At 58.2% G+C, this 13,582-nt stretch overlaps 1 protein-coding gene across 3 annotated transcripts in view; it reads right to left on the reverse strand.

Annotated features, from left to right (window-relative positions):
* COL6A2 (collagen type VI alpha 2 chain) overlaps positions 1 to 13,582 on the reverse strand; it is a 137,267-nt gene that overhangs the window by 108,947 nt on the left and 14,738 nt on the right. For all 3 annotated transcript variants that reach the window (XR_008374890.1, XM_053564674.1, XM_053564675.1), the window contains 26 exons: positions 12,417 to 12,557; positions 11,700 to 12,295; positions 11,519 to 11,539; positions 10,667 to 10,732; positions 8,665 to 8,718; positions 8,537 to 8,581; positions 8,241 to 8,267; positions 7,971 to 7,997; positions 7,823 to 7,867; positions 7,539 to 7,592; positions 7,012 to 7,074; positions 6,719 to 6,781; positions 6,401 to 6,490; positions 5,778 to 5,840; positions 5,520 to 5,582; positions 5,160 to 5,222; positions 4,636 to 4,698; positions 4,146 to 4,196; positions 3,725 to 3,760; positions 3,289 to 3,351; positions 2,433 to 2,495; positions 2,216 to 2,251; positions 1,864 to 1,909; positions 1,531 to 1,683; positions 906 to 1,358; positions 568 to 606 (listed from right to left, as the gene is read on the reverse strand). Coding sequence is in view for 2 of the 3 variants with exons in the window: in XM_053564674.1 (XP_053420649.1) it covers positions 568 to 606; positions 906 to 1,358; positions 1,531 to 1,683; positions 1,864 to 1,909; positions 2,216 to 2,251; positions 2,433 to 2,495; positions 3,289 to 3,351; positions 3,725 to 3,760; positions 4,146 to 4,196; positions 4,636 to 4,698; positions 5,160 to 5,222; positions 5,520 to 5,582; positions 5,778 to 5,840; positions 6,401 to 6,490; positions 6,719 to 6,781; positions 7,012 to 7,074; positions 7,539 to 7,592; positions 7,823 to 7,867; positions 7,971 to 7,997; positions 8,241 to 8,267; positions 8,537 to 8,581; positions 8,665 to 8,718; positions 10,667 to 10,732; positions 11,519 to 11,539; positions 11,700 to 12,295; positions 12,417 to 12,531 (2,458 nt within the window). In the remaining variant the exon portion in view is untranslated. The remainder of the gene's footprint in view (positions 1 to 567; positions 607 to 905; positions 1,359 to 1,530; positions 1,684 to 1,863; positions 1,910 to 2,215; positions 2,252 to 2,432; positions 2,496 to 3,288; positions 3,352 to 3,724; positions 3,761 to 4,145; positions 4,197 to 4,635; positions 4,699 to 5,159; positions 5,223 to 5,519; positions 5,583 to 5,777; positions 5,841 to 6,400; positions 6,491 to 6,718; positions 6,782 to 7,011; positions 7,075 to 7,538; positions 7,593 to 7,822; positions 7,868 to 7,970; positions 7,998 to 8,240; positions 8,268 to 8,536; positions 8,582 to 8,664; positions 8,719 to 10,666; positions 10,733 to 11,518; positions 11,540 to 11,699; positions 12,296 to 12,416; positions 12,558 to 13,582) is intronic.

Raw genomic sequence — 13,582 nt, forward strand, 5'->3', positions numbered from 1 at the left:
TGGGGACTCCTGATTCCTAGTCCACGTAGCTCCTTCCCCCTCCAGTGGTCTCTGACCAGTGGGCACTCTTAGACAACCTCACAGTGTGAGGGTTCCTGCCCTGTGTCTGTGGCGGTCATATCTTCCAGACCCGGCTCTGAGACCCCCACCTCAGTGTCTCTGGGAGAGGACAGGGCTCACTCAAGGGGAAGATTGGCTTCTGGCACCCCGGCACCTCTAGGAGATCTGTCCTATGGCAGTTGCAACTGTGTGGCAATAGCCACGACGTCCAGCAGAGAGGGGCAATGTCTTTACCCCAGCCCTGGGTGCCCTTCGCTCCAGCCCCAAACCTGTGTGGGCCACAGCACAACCACACGGGGAACACTGCTCTATGAGCAGACACCCCTGTCCCCAGAGATGCCAGCCAGGGACCTAAACCTCAAGGGTGTCTCCCTAAGAGATGGCCTCTGCAGGGCACTCCCTTGGTGTCCTTGCCCAGCCTTCCCCACAGCCCTGGCTCTCAGGAAGGAAGGATGCCTCCTCCAAGGCTCCTCCAAGGCCAGGTGAGAGGCTCAGGTTCTTGGTTACCTGTTTGGCAGGGAAGATCTGGACACACGATCTGAGGGTCTAGAAGAAAGGAAAGAGCCCGAGGCCATCGTCAGTCCCTACCAGGCCCTCAATAGCTGCCCACTGATCTGCCCATGGACAGGGCTCAGGGAGCAGCCAGACTCTGCCCACCCATGATGGTCCCAATTCCTTCCTGCCTGGATGCCTCGTGTCCCGGGCCACACGTTTATCCTTTGGAATAGGGGTCCCTTGGGGCTCGTGCTGGGTAGCCACAGGAGAGCACACTTTCCCTTGGGGGCCTGGCCTCCCCTGTCCCCTACCCTCTGGCCACCTGCCTGTGCACACCCTGCACTGCTCACCTGGGCAGAGGACATCTTCCATGTCATCAATGAACTTCTCAGCCACCAGATCGGAAAAGAGTGTCATGTTGCGCACCTGCTGTGGCTTGTCGCAGGCAATGGAGTAGAGGTTCTCACTCTCATGCTTCTCGTGGAACATGTCACCAATGCCGATGGCTGTAACTGTGACATCACGGTCGCACAGCGCCCGCAGGTTGAGGTCATCGTCACGTGGGTCATGGCGCCCATCTGTGATGACCACTGCGAACACGCGTGTCTTCTGGCGCCGGCTTTCCTTGATGAGTCGGTCGTAGGCAAACTTGAGGGCAGAGGGTGTCCAGGTGCCGCCCGCAATCCACTCGAGGTTCTTGACAGCCTCCTTGAAGCTGGACAAGGAGTCGATGCGCTCATCATCCAGCTGGATGGCCTCGAAAGTGCCCTCATGGCTGTACTGTACCACGCCTACCCGTGTCCCTGCAATGGCCCGCGCAGTGTGAGCATGTTGCCCACCTCACCTGGCATCCTCAGCTTAGCTGTCTCAAATGCAGGATCACATAGAGCCAGGCCAAGACCAGACCCTCCACCAAAGGGACATGGCCTATTGCCTGTTGCTGCCCCTGGGTCTCCCCACTGCACCCTCACTGACCTGTTTCTGATTTGGGGTCCTTGGCAATAGCCCCTAGCCTGTTGACCACATTGATGACGAAGTTCTTCTCCAGGGTAAAATTGGTATAGCCAATGCTCTCGGAGCTGTCGATGACGAAGACCACGTCCAGGGCACCACAACGCTTCTCACAGTCTAGGAGGGTAGCAGGGTCAGCAGGTAGGTGCTTGGGAGCCACAAGAGACCCCAAATCCCAGGGTGCAAGGCTAGGTGCATAGTGCCAGGACTTGTGTGTGACCCAATCCCAGGCCACACTTGGCTCCTTCGCATGGTAGTGTGTGGCCCTGACCCCAACTGCCACAGGCAGTGACTCACCACAGCACCCGCAGGTCTCTCTCACATAGGTCATGACGTCACATTCCTGCAACATGGCGCATCAGGGCAGCAGGCCCCAAAACAAGGCGTGTCAGGGCAGCAGGCCCAAAGGAAGTTCCGAGTGAGGGGACCAGGCAGACATCCAGGTCCATGTGTGGAGGGAACCACCGGGGAAGTCTGGCAAGTTCTGCCCCTGCTGCCCTCCCAACTGACACTGCTCTCCAACCTTTCCTTTCTGACCTCACCCTTGCTGACTTCCCCCTGCACTTACTGCGCTCAGTTTCCCATATTTAGGAGGAAGAAGGAGGCTTCCCAATGAGCACCTAGTATTTTTACCCCAGGTGTCACCTACCGTGAGGCCAGGGTCTCCAGGGGGGCCGGGCTCACCCTGAAGGAGCAACAAAGACAGTGAGAAGCAAAATCTGTTGGGGCCAGGGCTGAGTGGCCCAAGACATTCCTAGGCCACTGCCCACTGACCCCTAGATCTGCTGTAGGCAGAACAGGACTTTGGGACACAGTGGCATGGCTGTCCTGAGTCTGAGGGGCATAAGGACCAGCCACCAGCCTACCTCGGGTCCTGGGACTCCTCTTGGACCCCGAAGGCCTGGCTCACCAGGTGGACCAGGATCAGCCTAGGAAGAACAATGGTAGGTAGGCTTTAGTGGTCATGCTGGGGTAGGGCCCAGATGCATTAGGCCTCTGTCCTCTCTGCCCATGGGCCTTGCCTGGGAGGTCTGACAAACATAAGGACTGAGGTGAGGCTGCAGTGCCCATCTCAGCTATGCTGGCACCATGCCAGGAATGTCTTTGCATGGAGTGCCTTGACAGGCTGCTGTCACAGACGGGGCTGCCAGAGGGACAGAGAGGCCCAGTGAGCCTTGCCATTGCAGAGATGAGAGCTGAAACAGCTCAGCCTGGCCCTCAGCTCTTCCCACCCACCCACACAGCCTGTCCATTGCCACCTGTCCTTTGTCTTGGACTTGCTAAGTGCTCAGTCTACCCACAGCCCTTGGGAAACATTTGCCAGTGGTAGGAACATGAAGGCCCACAGCACACGGACCTGACCCTGCTAATGGGCACCAGGTAGCAAATGTTGGGGCCACAATGATTTGGGGGATGGTCTGCGGGATGGTGCACATGTGTGGGAGACAGTGCGTGTGTGTGTAGATGGGGTATGAGGGACGGTGTGTGTGTGGAGGAATAGTATGGGGGATAGTGTGTGAGGGATGGTGGGTATGTGGGGATGGTGTGGGTGTGGGGATAATGTGTTTGTGGGGGACAGGGTGTCTGTGGGGATGGATTGGGATGGGGACTGGGGGAAGACAGGCTGGCATCCTTCGGGGCACCTTCAGATGCACCTGCTCAATCTCCAGTCCTCTCCCCCACTCCTGCCCCACTGCCTGGGGCTGCCGCAAGGACACTCACAGGTTCTCCCTTCTCTCCTTTCTTCCCAGGTCTTCCTTTCATACCAAAGTCGCCTCGGCCTCCCTGTGACACAGAACACAAGTTAGCCCAGGACAGAGTGTGGTCCTGCTGTCTCCCACTTCCACTTGACCCTCCAAGGCCTTCAATAGTCTACCAGGGACACAGACTTGCTTTGCATCAGGAAGAATGTGTGTCTGGCAAGTCACAACATTGTTACATGGCAACATCCAGGAGTTTTTTCAGGCAAGCCCCAAGTTTTGGTTTGAAAGGGATTAGCTGGTAGCCAGCTACCCCTACCCAAAGCTCGGTAAGAGTTGCATGGCTTGGCTTTGTGTCAGCCCTGTGACAGCCCGATAATGTTTGTGGTTTTCCCTGCCACAGCAGGTGGGTGTTTAGGCCCCCTCCCTTGGTGGGATCAGGAAGAGGGCCCACAAACCTCGGGGCCAGGAGGGCCAGGTTCGCCTTTTTCTCCCTGTGAAGCAAACAGAGGTCAGTGTACCTTGGCCAGAGACACAATGTCTGACCTCCTGGGAAGCTGGAGCCCCCTGTACCCCCATCTCCCTTCCTCACAGGGCCCTGGTTTTCAGGTCACGCTAACGCTCTGGGAGGCTCTGGGTGAACACTCTGCTCTGATGATGAGCTACGTCTGAGACTGAGGACCTCGTTCTGCCTCCTGGTACCTGGGCAGACCTGCCTCTGCACTGAGGGACCCTTGTGCCTCCTCCTCACCCTCCCTGTCACCCAGGAGGGGTGGCACAGAGGAGGCCTCCAGGGAACTATTAGGAACCTTCCATACCCTCCTGGAGATGTCTAGGCTTCTCCTGGGGGGAGGGTCCCTGTCCCATGCCATGACTTACAGGTGTTCCTCGGGGTCCTGGGTAGCTGAATCCAGGTCTACCGGGGTCTCCCTGGAGGAAGAGACATGAACTGAGGATGGGTTGGGGTGGGGGCCGTACCCAGTGTCCCCTGGTGTGTAATGACAAGGTGGGGGGGGCATCTGGGCTGGCTCTGGGAGGCCCTGGAGCTGCCACCACAAACAGGGAAGACAAAGCACGGACTATGCGGCCGCCATGTGGTCAGCCCACCCCTTGGGGCTTTGCCAGGGGTGGATGCTGAGGGAGAAAAGGTAGGGAGCTGTTTGGTCCCCTGAGGCATCCAGGGGTCAGGCCTGGACCTTGCCCAACAGCCTTGCACTAGAGCTGGGGAACGCAGGCTCAGGCCCTTCCCCAAGTCCATCTGACAGTAGTAGTACCCTGAGGCTGGCACGCCTGTCACCTTCCTCTTGGGCTGCTCCCTGAGGTAGCTGCCCTACTCCTGTCCCATCTTGCTGGGCCAGGAGGGTCATACCTTGGGGCCAGGCTGTCCCGAGTCTCCACGGGGCCCAGCATCACCAGGGTCTCCCCGAGATCCCTGAGAAGAGAAGAGAAATCGGAGTCAGTAAAGATGGGTCTGAACCAGGGCCGGTGTCACCTGCCCAGCCCAGTTCTGACCACTAGGGAATACTGCCCCAGCCCCCTGTGTTGCCGTGGAGGGGGAAATGGACTTGTGTTCTAAGAGTCCCAGCTGCCCCACTTCACATGCCCACCCAGGCCCCGTAGCCTGCCCTCTTGACACCCCCACCTGGTGGGGCAGGGAGAGGACCCAGAGGGCACCTCCAGGACAAGATGAGGGAGACTAAGGTTAGGGTGGGGGAAGCCCTGGTTTCTAGAGTTCTGGTGACATTGTCTGGGTTTGTCATGGGGACAGTGGTGGCAGCCAGCCTACCCTGTCCCCAGACAGGAGTCCAACTAGTGCTGTGGGGCTAGGGTGGACCTTGAGTGGGAGATCAGAGGGGTCCCCAGCCATGGGGCTTTAGCTGCCCTGCCACTGACCTGCTTCCCGGGCTCCCCAAAAGCTCCCTGGGGGCCTCTGGGTCCAGGTAAGCCTCGGTCTCCCTGGAAAGAAATAGAATGAGGCTGGAGTCCTCTGGGATGACAGGGGCAATCCAGAGAGAGATCCCAATGTCAATCCTGTGGACACTGGTAGGGTGTGGGGTGTGAGCCCAGACCTGCCCCTGTTCCTGTGGCCTTCTAGGAAGTCTTGGCCTGGTCCTCAGTCCTGACCACACAGGGCCTGAGCAGCGGTGGCTAGGGGGCAGGAGGAAGGCAGACAGGGTCCCAGGGGTTGGGGAGGCGTGGGCGGGGGGAGGGCAAGCAGGGCTCCCCAGGGCCTGGGCCTTGCCCCCTACTTACCTTGGCTCCTTTGCTCCCCACTTCTCCAGCCAGGCCCCGGGGCCCCTCAGGGCCAGGGTCCCCCTGTGAGAGAGAGACTGGTCAAGGCTCAATTGGGTCCTGGGTCCGACCTGAGAGGTGGGTGTGGCCCAGGGCGTGGAGATCCCTGTCTGCCCCAGAGTCTCCAAGGAGTGATACCCCCATGATGAAGCCCTGGGAGTCATCTTTGTTTCCCCAGAGCAGACACAGCCAGCACCCCCATCCTTCCATGCACCTCACCTTCTCCCCCTTGGCTCCATCACTGCCAGGGCTGCCCTTGGCTCCGGGATCTCCCCTGCGCCCCTGCAGAGATCAGGAATGTTAAGGGGAGTGGCTCTCAGAGCCCTGTGCACCAGAGGCCCGGAGCCCCCGGGCAGCCTAATGCTCTGCTCTCTCCAGTAGGACTCTGGCTTTGGTGTCTGGGGACTGAGTTCTGGGGCTCCTCCCAGATGGGTTCTCCTCGGCCTGTGGGCTGCACCCTATACCTTGGTCCTTTCGCCACATGGGCCCTGTCTGGTTAGGCTGTAAGCCCTGGGACTCCCAGGCCAGCTTGTCCTCAGGGAGCATCAGCCCTGGCGCTGGGTACCCAAAACCCCATGGCAGGACGCCTATGGGCAGCTGGTGCTGGGCTGGATATTATGTGGGGCCCATGCATGTGTGCCTGGCCTCTTGTCCAGCTCTTACAGAGAGGTTGAGGCCACATTTCGTGGCAGGGCTGGCAGAGGCCAGCCAACATGGGGTTCTACCCAAGGCCCTACTGCCTTCTCTGTGCAATGAAGCCACAGGGTACGTTCCCAGACATTGAGACAGAGGGCCCAGAGGCCCAGAGTGGGGCTGGACACAGGGGATCTCTGGGAACTCACAGGTTCACCCTTGGGTCCACGGGGCCCAGGCCCGCCCTTGGTTCCTTTCACGCCGGGGCTTCCGGGGGCTCCGTTGTTGCCTTGGTAGCCCTGGGGAGGCAGGGGACAGTCAGGTTGCTCCGGGCTGGGGCATGGTGGGAAGCCCCATGGTCTCCAATGGGCACCTGGTCAGGGGGGCTGGCAGTGTCTGGGGGGCACATGCCTGTGCTTCTCACCCTTCCCCATGTTCTCAGGTCCAGCAGACACTGCTGATGAGATCAGGCCATGCCCAAGTGGCTGTGTGTCCTGGCTGCGGGTGCTAAGTATGCAGGGCCTTACCTTACTGCCTTTGGCCCCACTGTCCCCTGGGGGTCCTCTGCGTCCTGGGCGGCCAGCGTCCCCCTGGAAGGGTTTGCAGGAATCAGCCTCAGGCCTCTCAGGAGGGTCCAGAGGCACAGGGTACCCAATGACAGGACAGGATCGAGGCAGGCTTGGGACACACGCTACCCGCAATGTCCGGGGAGCACCTGGTATGTCAGAGGCTAGCCAGGGCTGCAGACAGAACCTTAGCCATTGCAGGGTGGTGGCCCCAGTCTGCTCTGGCCATCCTACACCCCTGTGAGGTTGCCTACCTTGGCACCTTGGTCTCCTCGCTCCCCAGGGCTCCCTGCTTCCCCTGGATAACCGTCGGGACCCTGAGAGAGAGAATGAGAGATACAAAGCTGTACAGTTTGGTTCTGGGCATAAAATATGGGGCTTCAGTTCTCCCCCAGGCCACTGCCACCTGACCCAGAGCCAAATCCATTTTCTGGGCCAGGGAGGCAGCCCTTGACCTTGCTGGAGGCCCCTGGCTCAGACAGAGCCCTACCCTGGAGGCCCTGCTGGCCTTTCAGCTGGGAGATGGAGCTGCCTAGAAGCACCACAGCTCCAGACATACTGAGTCTCAAGGCCACAGGAGCCCACCAGGCCTGAGCCCATGACACAGGGGCTCCTGAGGGTGTCCTGTCACGAGCCCCGCACCCTGCTGAGCCTCGTACTGGGGTCAGGGATGAGTGGGAAGGGCTGGGCTGCAGGGAGAGCCAAAGCATCCATGACACCCAGTTCCCCAAGGCAGCCCAGATCAGCCATGTGTCTCAGGGCAAGGCGAAACCCCACTTACCCTGCTTCCAGGGTCTCCCTTGCAGCCAGGAGGTCCGATGCGTCCCAGTTTGCCCTGAGGAAGGGCAAAAACAGTGTCAGGGTGGGGTTCTGGAGTCTTCATGTGACAATGCTGGAGGCTTAAATGTAGGCACAGCCCTAGCCCCTGTATGCACATGGGTGTGTATGTGTGTGTGCGCGTGCGCAAGTGCACAGGCGGGCATGTCTGTGCATATGTGAACTATGAGGGCATCTGGGGCATCCCCAAGAGATCTGGCCCAGGGATGTGCCCAAGGCTCACTCTACCTTCTGTCCATCAGTCCCATTCTTGCCAGCCAGGCCGGGTGCACCCTGTAAAGAGAAGGAAGAGGGGCTCCATAAGGCCCGATCCTTGCATCCTCTAAGCAGCAGGAAAGTACACCTCTGCCCACCCCCGGGCTCACCACCTGCTTACCTTCCGACCATCTGCTCCAAATTCACCCTGTGTGGAAGGAATTTGAGGCCAGTTAGCATCACAGACAGCACTGCCTCTAGGTGCAAGTCAAAGCCCTCAGGCCAAATATGAGGCCAGAGGAATGCTAGAATCCCAGTGCCAGAGCCTCTGTGAAAAGCCCAGGCCTGTCCCCCGAGGAGTGACTCGCAGGCTCCGATGGACACTGCTGAGGCAATCTGGCTGAGGCTGGTGCGAGGTCTAAAGTCCAGCTGCTTAGCACTGTAGACTTACCTTCTCCCCTTTGAAGCCAGGAACACCCTGAAAGCAGAAGAAAGAGAAGGGTGTCACTCCAGGGCCCAGTGAGATGTGGGCTGGAGGGAAGCTGGAGCCTGAGGGCTGAGGGTGTGTGTGTGGGCTGCATCCAGTGACTGGGATTCTAACAATTGGTGGAAGAGGTGAGGCCAGGGGTCAGCTGATGCTTAGCCTTGGGAAGACTGTCAAACTATTGACGTGCTTCTTCTCCGTGGTTATGAGGTGGAGGAGGGTGAGCAGGAGGGTACCAGGCCCGCCTGCCCATCACAACTTGCCTTGGGTCCTGGGAATCCGATGGGGCCTTCGATGCCTGGATCTCCCTGTGGAGGAGCAGAGCCCAGATGTGAGCCCAGCTTGGGGGCACGGCTGGAGGGTGGGAAGGGACAGGGCTGAGGACACTCACCTGTCTCCCCTTCTGACCAGGCTCTCCTGGCTCACCCATGTTGCCTTTGGCACCCTAAAAGCAGATGACAGAGTAAAGGGTGAACCAAGCAGGTGGCTGGCAACCAGCTAGGAACCTGCCGCTCTCCTCTGAGAAGTGGTTTGAAAAGGTGCTGGACCCCAGGGCAGCTGCTCCAAGGATCGTGACCTCCATCAGACCACAGCTGGCTCTGACCTGTCTCCTTGAGTCCTGACAAACAGCCCCTGTGCGGGGCCTGGCATGGTGGTCCTTTTTTCACCTAGTGGCTGTAGCCACGGCCAGCACTCCCATCACACTGCCAGGAAGATTAATTAATTCCTCTATGTAAGTGACTTTAGACCAATGAGGACTTTAGGAACGAATATAAAGGTTACATCCCCTTGAAATTAAAATTTCAACTATGAGCGACACCTGTGGCTCAAAGGAGTAGGGGGCTGGCCCTATATACTGGAGGTGGTGGGTTCAAACCCAGCCCCGGCTAAAAACTGCAAAAAAAATAAAAAAATGATTTCAACTATAATGAATGACTGTATTTAGTAATCTCACCTACATATTAATATGCCTCCAATTTAGGTGCAAAGAGGGGCAGAAGACAGGGAGAATTAAGAGGTCAAAGGAGAGAGAAGGGAAGGCTATCAGAACTCAGAGGGTTGGGGAGAGGCTTCTGCAATATTTCGGGCCCATCCTGGGGTCTCCCCCCTGGCCCTCAGTGGTCCCTGTGGCAGCTTCTAGCAGCCCCATCCAGAAGATACCCTGTTGCATGAGGCCAGGGCTGGGGGGCAGAGTCATTGCAGCTACAGTGGGGTGGGCATCGCCCCCAGGACCAGGAGAAACCGAGGGAAGTGGGTGGCAGGGAGAGTCGGGCCTGTGGCCTGGAGATGTTTCATCCTGGAGAAAGTGTACCAAATTCCTACTGGTCTAGAAGGCTTGCAAGGGAGGTTAGAAGAAAATGCAAAGCTACTTAGTAATAACTTCCTTTATGTTACTTTAAATTCTTTGCCTCATCTTCTCAGACATTCCTTTCTCCTCCGCCTTTCCTTACCCTTTTTGACAGATGTGAACTACTGAAGTTTCAGATGCTCTTTTAATGAATTTTGGAAGGATTTTATTATACACCTGCCGTTAGGAAAATGGAGGGCCATTTGAGCCAGGATCTCTCAACTACTCATGTGATAAACTACAAAAGTGGTTGCTTTACATTAATAAGCAACCATATTATTAACAACAACCCATCTCATATTTTACTTATTTACCTGAGCATACAGGTCTTTTATCGCCCTTGGTAGAGTGCTGTGGTATCACACAGCTTACGGTAACCTCCAGCTCTTGGGCTTAGGCGATTCTCTTGCCTCAGCCTCCCAAGTAGCTGGGACTACAGGCACCTGCCACAATGCCCAGCTATTTTTTTTGTTGCAGTTTGGCTAGGGCCGGGTTTGAACCCTCCACCCTCGGTATATGGGGCTGGCGCCCTGCCCACTAAGCCATAGGTGCTGCCCCTTGCTCAGGTATTTTAATAACATCTCTTAATTTTTAGAAGTTCCTACTTTTCTTAAATGCCATTTTTTTTTTTTTTTGAGACAGAGCCTCAAGCTGTTGCCCTGTGTAGAGTGCCATTAGCATCATAGCTCACAGCAACCTCTAACTCCAGGGCTCCTACCTCTACCTCCCAAGTAGTTGGGACTACAGGCGCCCACCACAATGCCCAGCTATTTTTTGGTTGCAGTTGTCATTGTCGTTTGGCGGGCCCAGGCTGGATTTGAACCTGCCAGCTCAGGTGTATGTGGTTGGCACCTCAGCTGCTTGAGCCACAGGTACCGAGCCCTCAAATGCCATTTAAAAGGAAGTGGACAAAAACTGAATTTTAGTTTCTCTAGGGTCAGAAGTGTTAAGATTATCCTAGGCATAGCCAGCCCTGGGTGGAGTTCAGGGATGGGCTGGAGGCTTCCCAGTGGTGTGGACCCTGTGGGTAAACCAGGCACCTTACCTTCTGTCCACGGTAGCCCTTGGGGCCGGGGGGCCCGGGGATCTCCAGGCAGCTCACCTTGTAGCACTGCAATGAGGAAGTGGAGAAGCAGTGGTTCAGATGGGGGGTAGGGGGGGAATCCCAGGTGGCCCCTAAATCCTATGGAGACCACAGGGATGGGGTACAGGAGCTGACTTGCAAGGTGCCGCCAGGCCCTGGCCCTACTCTGGCAGATCCCCAGAGTCTGGTTCTCAGTTAAGTGCTCTAGTCAAGTTTTAGAAAACCAAGGCTGAGTTAAGCTAGGATAGAAAGTAAAGAGGATTAAAGCACACAGGGCATTGGCTAGGCACCATATGTTAAATCTCCGTGTGAGGGAGCAGCTCTTCTGATAGGGCGTTGGAAGGCACCAGGTGTGTATATAGGAGTTAAATCTCCATGTGAGGGAGCAACTCTTCTGTGGCCGCTCATGTGTCTGCAAGGAACCTGACCATAGAGGTCCCAGACACCTGCTCCCAGATGTCACGAACTGACCTGGGCACACAGTTGGCCGCTTCCTCCTAACCTGGTGGGGCTCAGACTCAAGTGCAGGGTGGATGCAGCTGCCAGCCTGGAGCGCAATGCTCTGCCCCCACCCTCTGACTCTCTTCTCAGTGTGGTCTGCGGGTGACCCTAACACTGACTTAAGGACTTAGCCTGGTTTTGGCTGGGAGCCCTTTGTCCAAAATCAAATGTCTCAAGGCCCAACACAGACAAGTGCTCTCAACTAGGAGCACCACGAGCCAGCAGCCTGAAGTGGCAATCTCTGATGGGTCAACGGCTTCAGAGGCCCAGGGAGTGGCTGGCCAGCGCTAGCAGGAAGGGACAGCCACTCACCTCCCCATAGGCTTCGTGTTTCTGCAGGAAAGAAGGAGAGAGACGCAGGTGAGTCACGCGGGGCCTCAGCCACCTAGCTGGAGAGCGGAGGGCTGCGGCCTGCGGGCCCCCACCCCCTTTCCAGCCCCGCCCTGTCCCGCCCACGCCTCCCTCTGACCACGCCCTTCATTGCCCTGCGCACCATGACCCGGATGATGCGCTCGACCGTGTCCTCGTCGATCTCTAACGAGTCCGGCCGCATGGTGGCGTAGCTGTTGCGGTACAGCTCGAGCGGCGCGCTGGCGATGTCGCGCAGGCCCTGCTCCTTCACGTTGCGGTTGGGGGCCACGGCGAAGAGCCGCACGCCCTCCTCGCGCGCGCGCTCAGCCTGCAGCTTAATGCCACCGCACGGGCTGCCCGTGACGTGGCCGTCGGTGATGACCACGGCGAAGTGCACGCCGCGGCCGCCCAGCTGCCGCACTTGCTGCGTCATGTTAGCCAGAGCGCAGTCGGTGAAGGTGCCGCGGCGGAACGAACGCACGGCCTGTAGGCTGCGCGTGAAGGACGCGCGGTCGCTGCCCGGCGGGCTGAACACCTCCACCTGGTCGGAGAAGTGCAGGCCACCGTAGCGCCAGCTCAGCGCCACCTGGCCCAGGTACAGCTCGTTCTGCAGCTGGCTGATGAGCTGCGGCACGAACTGCTGCATGTGAGACAGCAGGATGTCTGTGGGGGGCTGCATGGCGACGCTCTCCGAGGTGTCCAGCACGAAGTACACGTTGACGGGGCAGTCGGCCTTCTCTGGGGGACGGGGAACACGGGCCTGTCACGGGCACGCCTTGGCTGCCACGGGGAGTGGTTTCCGTGGGCGTCCCTGTGGCCCCCTTCCCGTCTGGACCACGCCCCCAGGCCCTGCCCCTACCTGGGCAGTTGTTATTTCTCTCGGAGGTACCAGGTGAGACGACTTCTTGCTGCTGGGCGTGGATGGCCCTCAGGAGCCCGCAGAGCAGAAGCACGGAGCAGGGGCCCCCAAGCATCTTGGCAGCACCGTGTGCCCTGAGACCTGCAACAGGGAGAGGGGCCGCTGCAGAGGCACGCAGCCCCCAGTCTTCCTCCCCCACAGGCGCAAACAGGTCAGGGTGATTGGGGGACCCTGCCCCTCATTCCTGAAGGAAGCTGGGGCCTGTGCTTGGCACACGTCGTTGCCAGCATCTGAGCTGGGGTACACCCTGTCCCAACCCTGGGTGGGGCCACAAACATTTAGGGGGTGCACGTGGGCTTAGTTCCGGGTAGCATTTGGACGTTCAAGGCCCCTCCCTGTCCTCTGGAGCCAGGGGTCGGGGGTAAAATGGGGGCCCTTCCCCTGCCTGGGTCTGCACAGAAGCGGGGGCAGAGGGAAGTGGAAGAGACGCCCAGGCACAGGGGAGGACTCTGTAGTCCCACTGCAAGCCCAGGCAAGTCATCTTCCCTCTAGCCTGGTTTCCTCACTTTCATTTACTGCTTAGAGACAAGGTCTCACTCTGTCGCCCAGGCTGGAGTGCAGCGGTGTGATCACAGCTCACTGTAGCCTCCAGCTTCTGAGCTCAAGTGATCCTCCTCCTGCCTCGGCCTCTGGAGTATCTGGGACTACAGATGTGTGCCGCCATGCCCAGCTTATTTTAATTTTTTTTTTTTATAGACAGAGTCTCACTTTATCACTCTCGGTAGAGTGCCATGGCATCACAGCTCACAGCAACCTCCAACTCCTGGGTTTAGGTGATTCTCTTGCCTCAGCCTCCCAAGTAGCTGGGACTACAGGCGCTTGCCACAACTGCCCTGCTATTTGTTGTTGTTGTTGTTGCAGTTTGGCGGGGGCTGGGTTTGAACCCACCATCCACAGTATATGGGGCTGGCGCCCTACTCACTGAACCACAGGCGCTGCCCTTTTTTTTTTTTTGTAAAGATGGGGGTCTCAATATGTTGCCCAGGCTGGTCTCAAACTCCTTGCCTCAAGCAGTCTTCCCACTGCAGCCTCCCAAAGTGCCTGGCCTCTGTCCCTTTAAAGGAGATGTTGACAAGGTCCAAGGGAGGACGCTGTCTAGTCTAGGG

This window comes from Nycticebus coucang, chromosome 16, assembly GCF_027406575.1.
Source record: "Nycticebus coucang isolate mNycCou1 chromosome 16, mNycCou1.pri, whole genome shotgun sequence".
In the NCBI taxonomy this organism is placed as follows: Eukaryota; Metazoa; Chordata; class Mammalia; order Primates; family Lorisidae; genus Nycticebus; species Nycticebus coucang.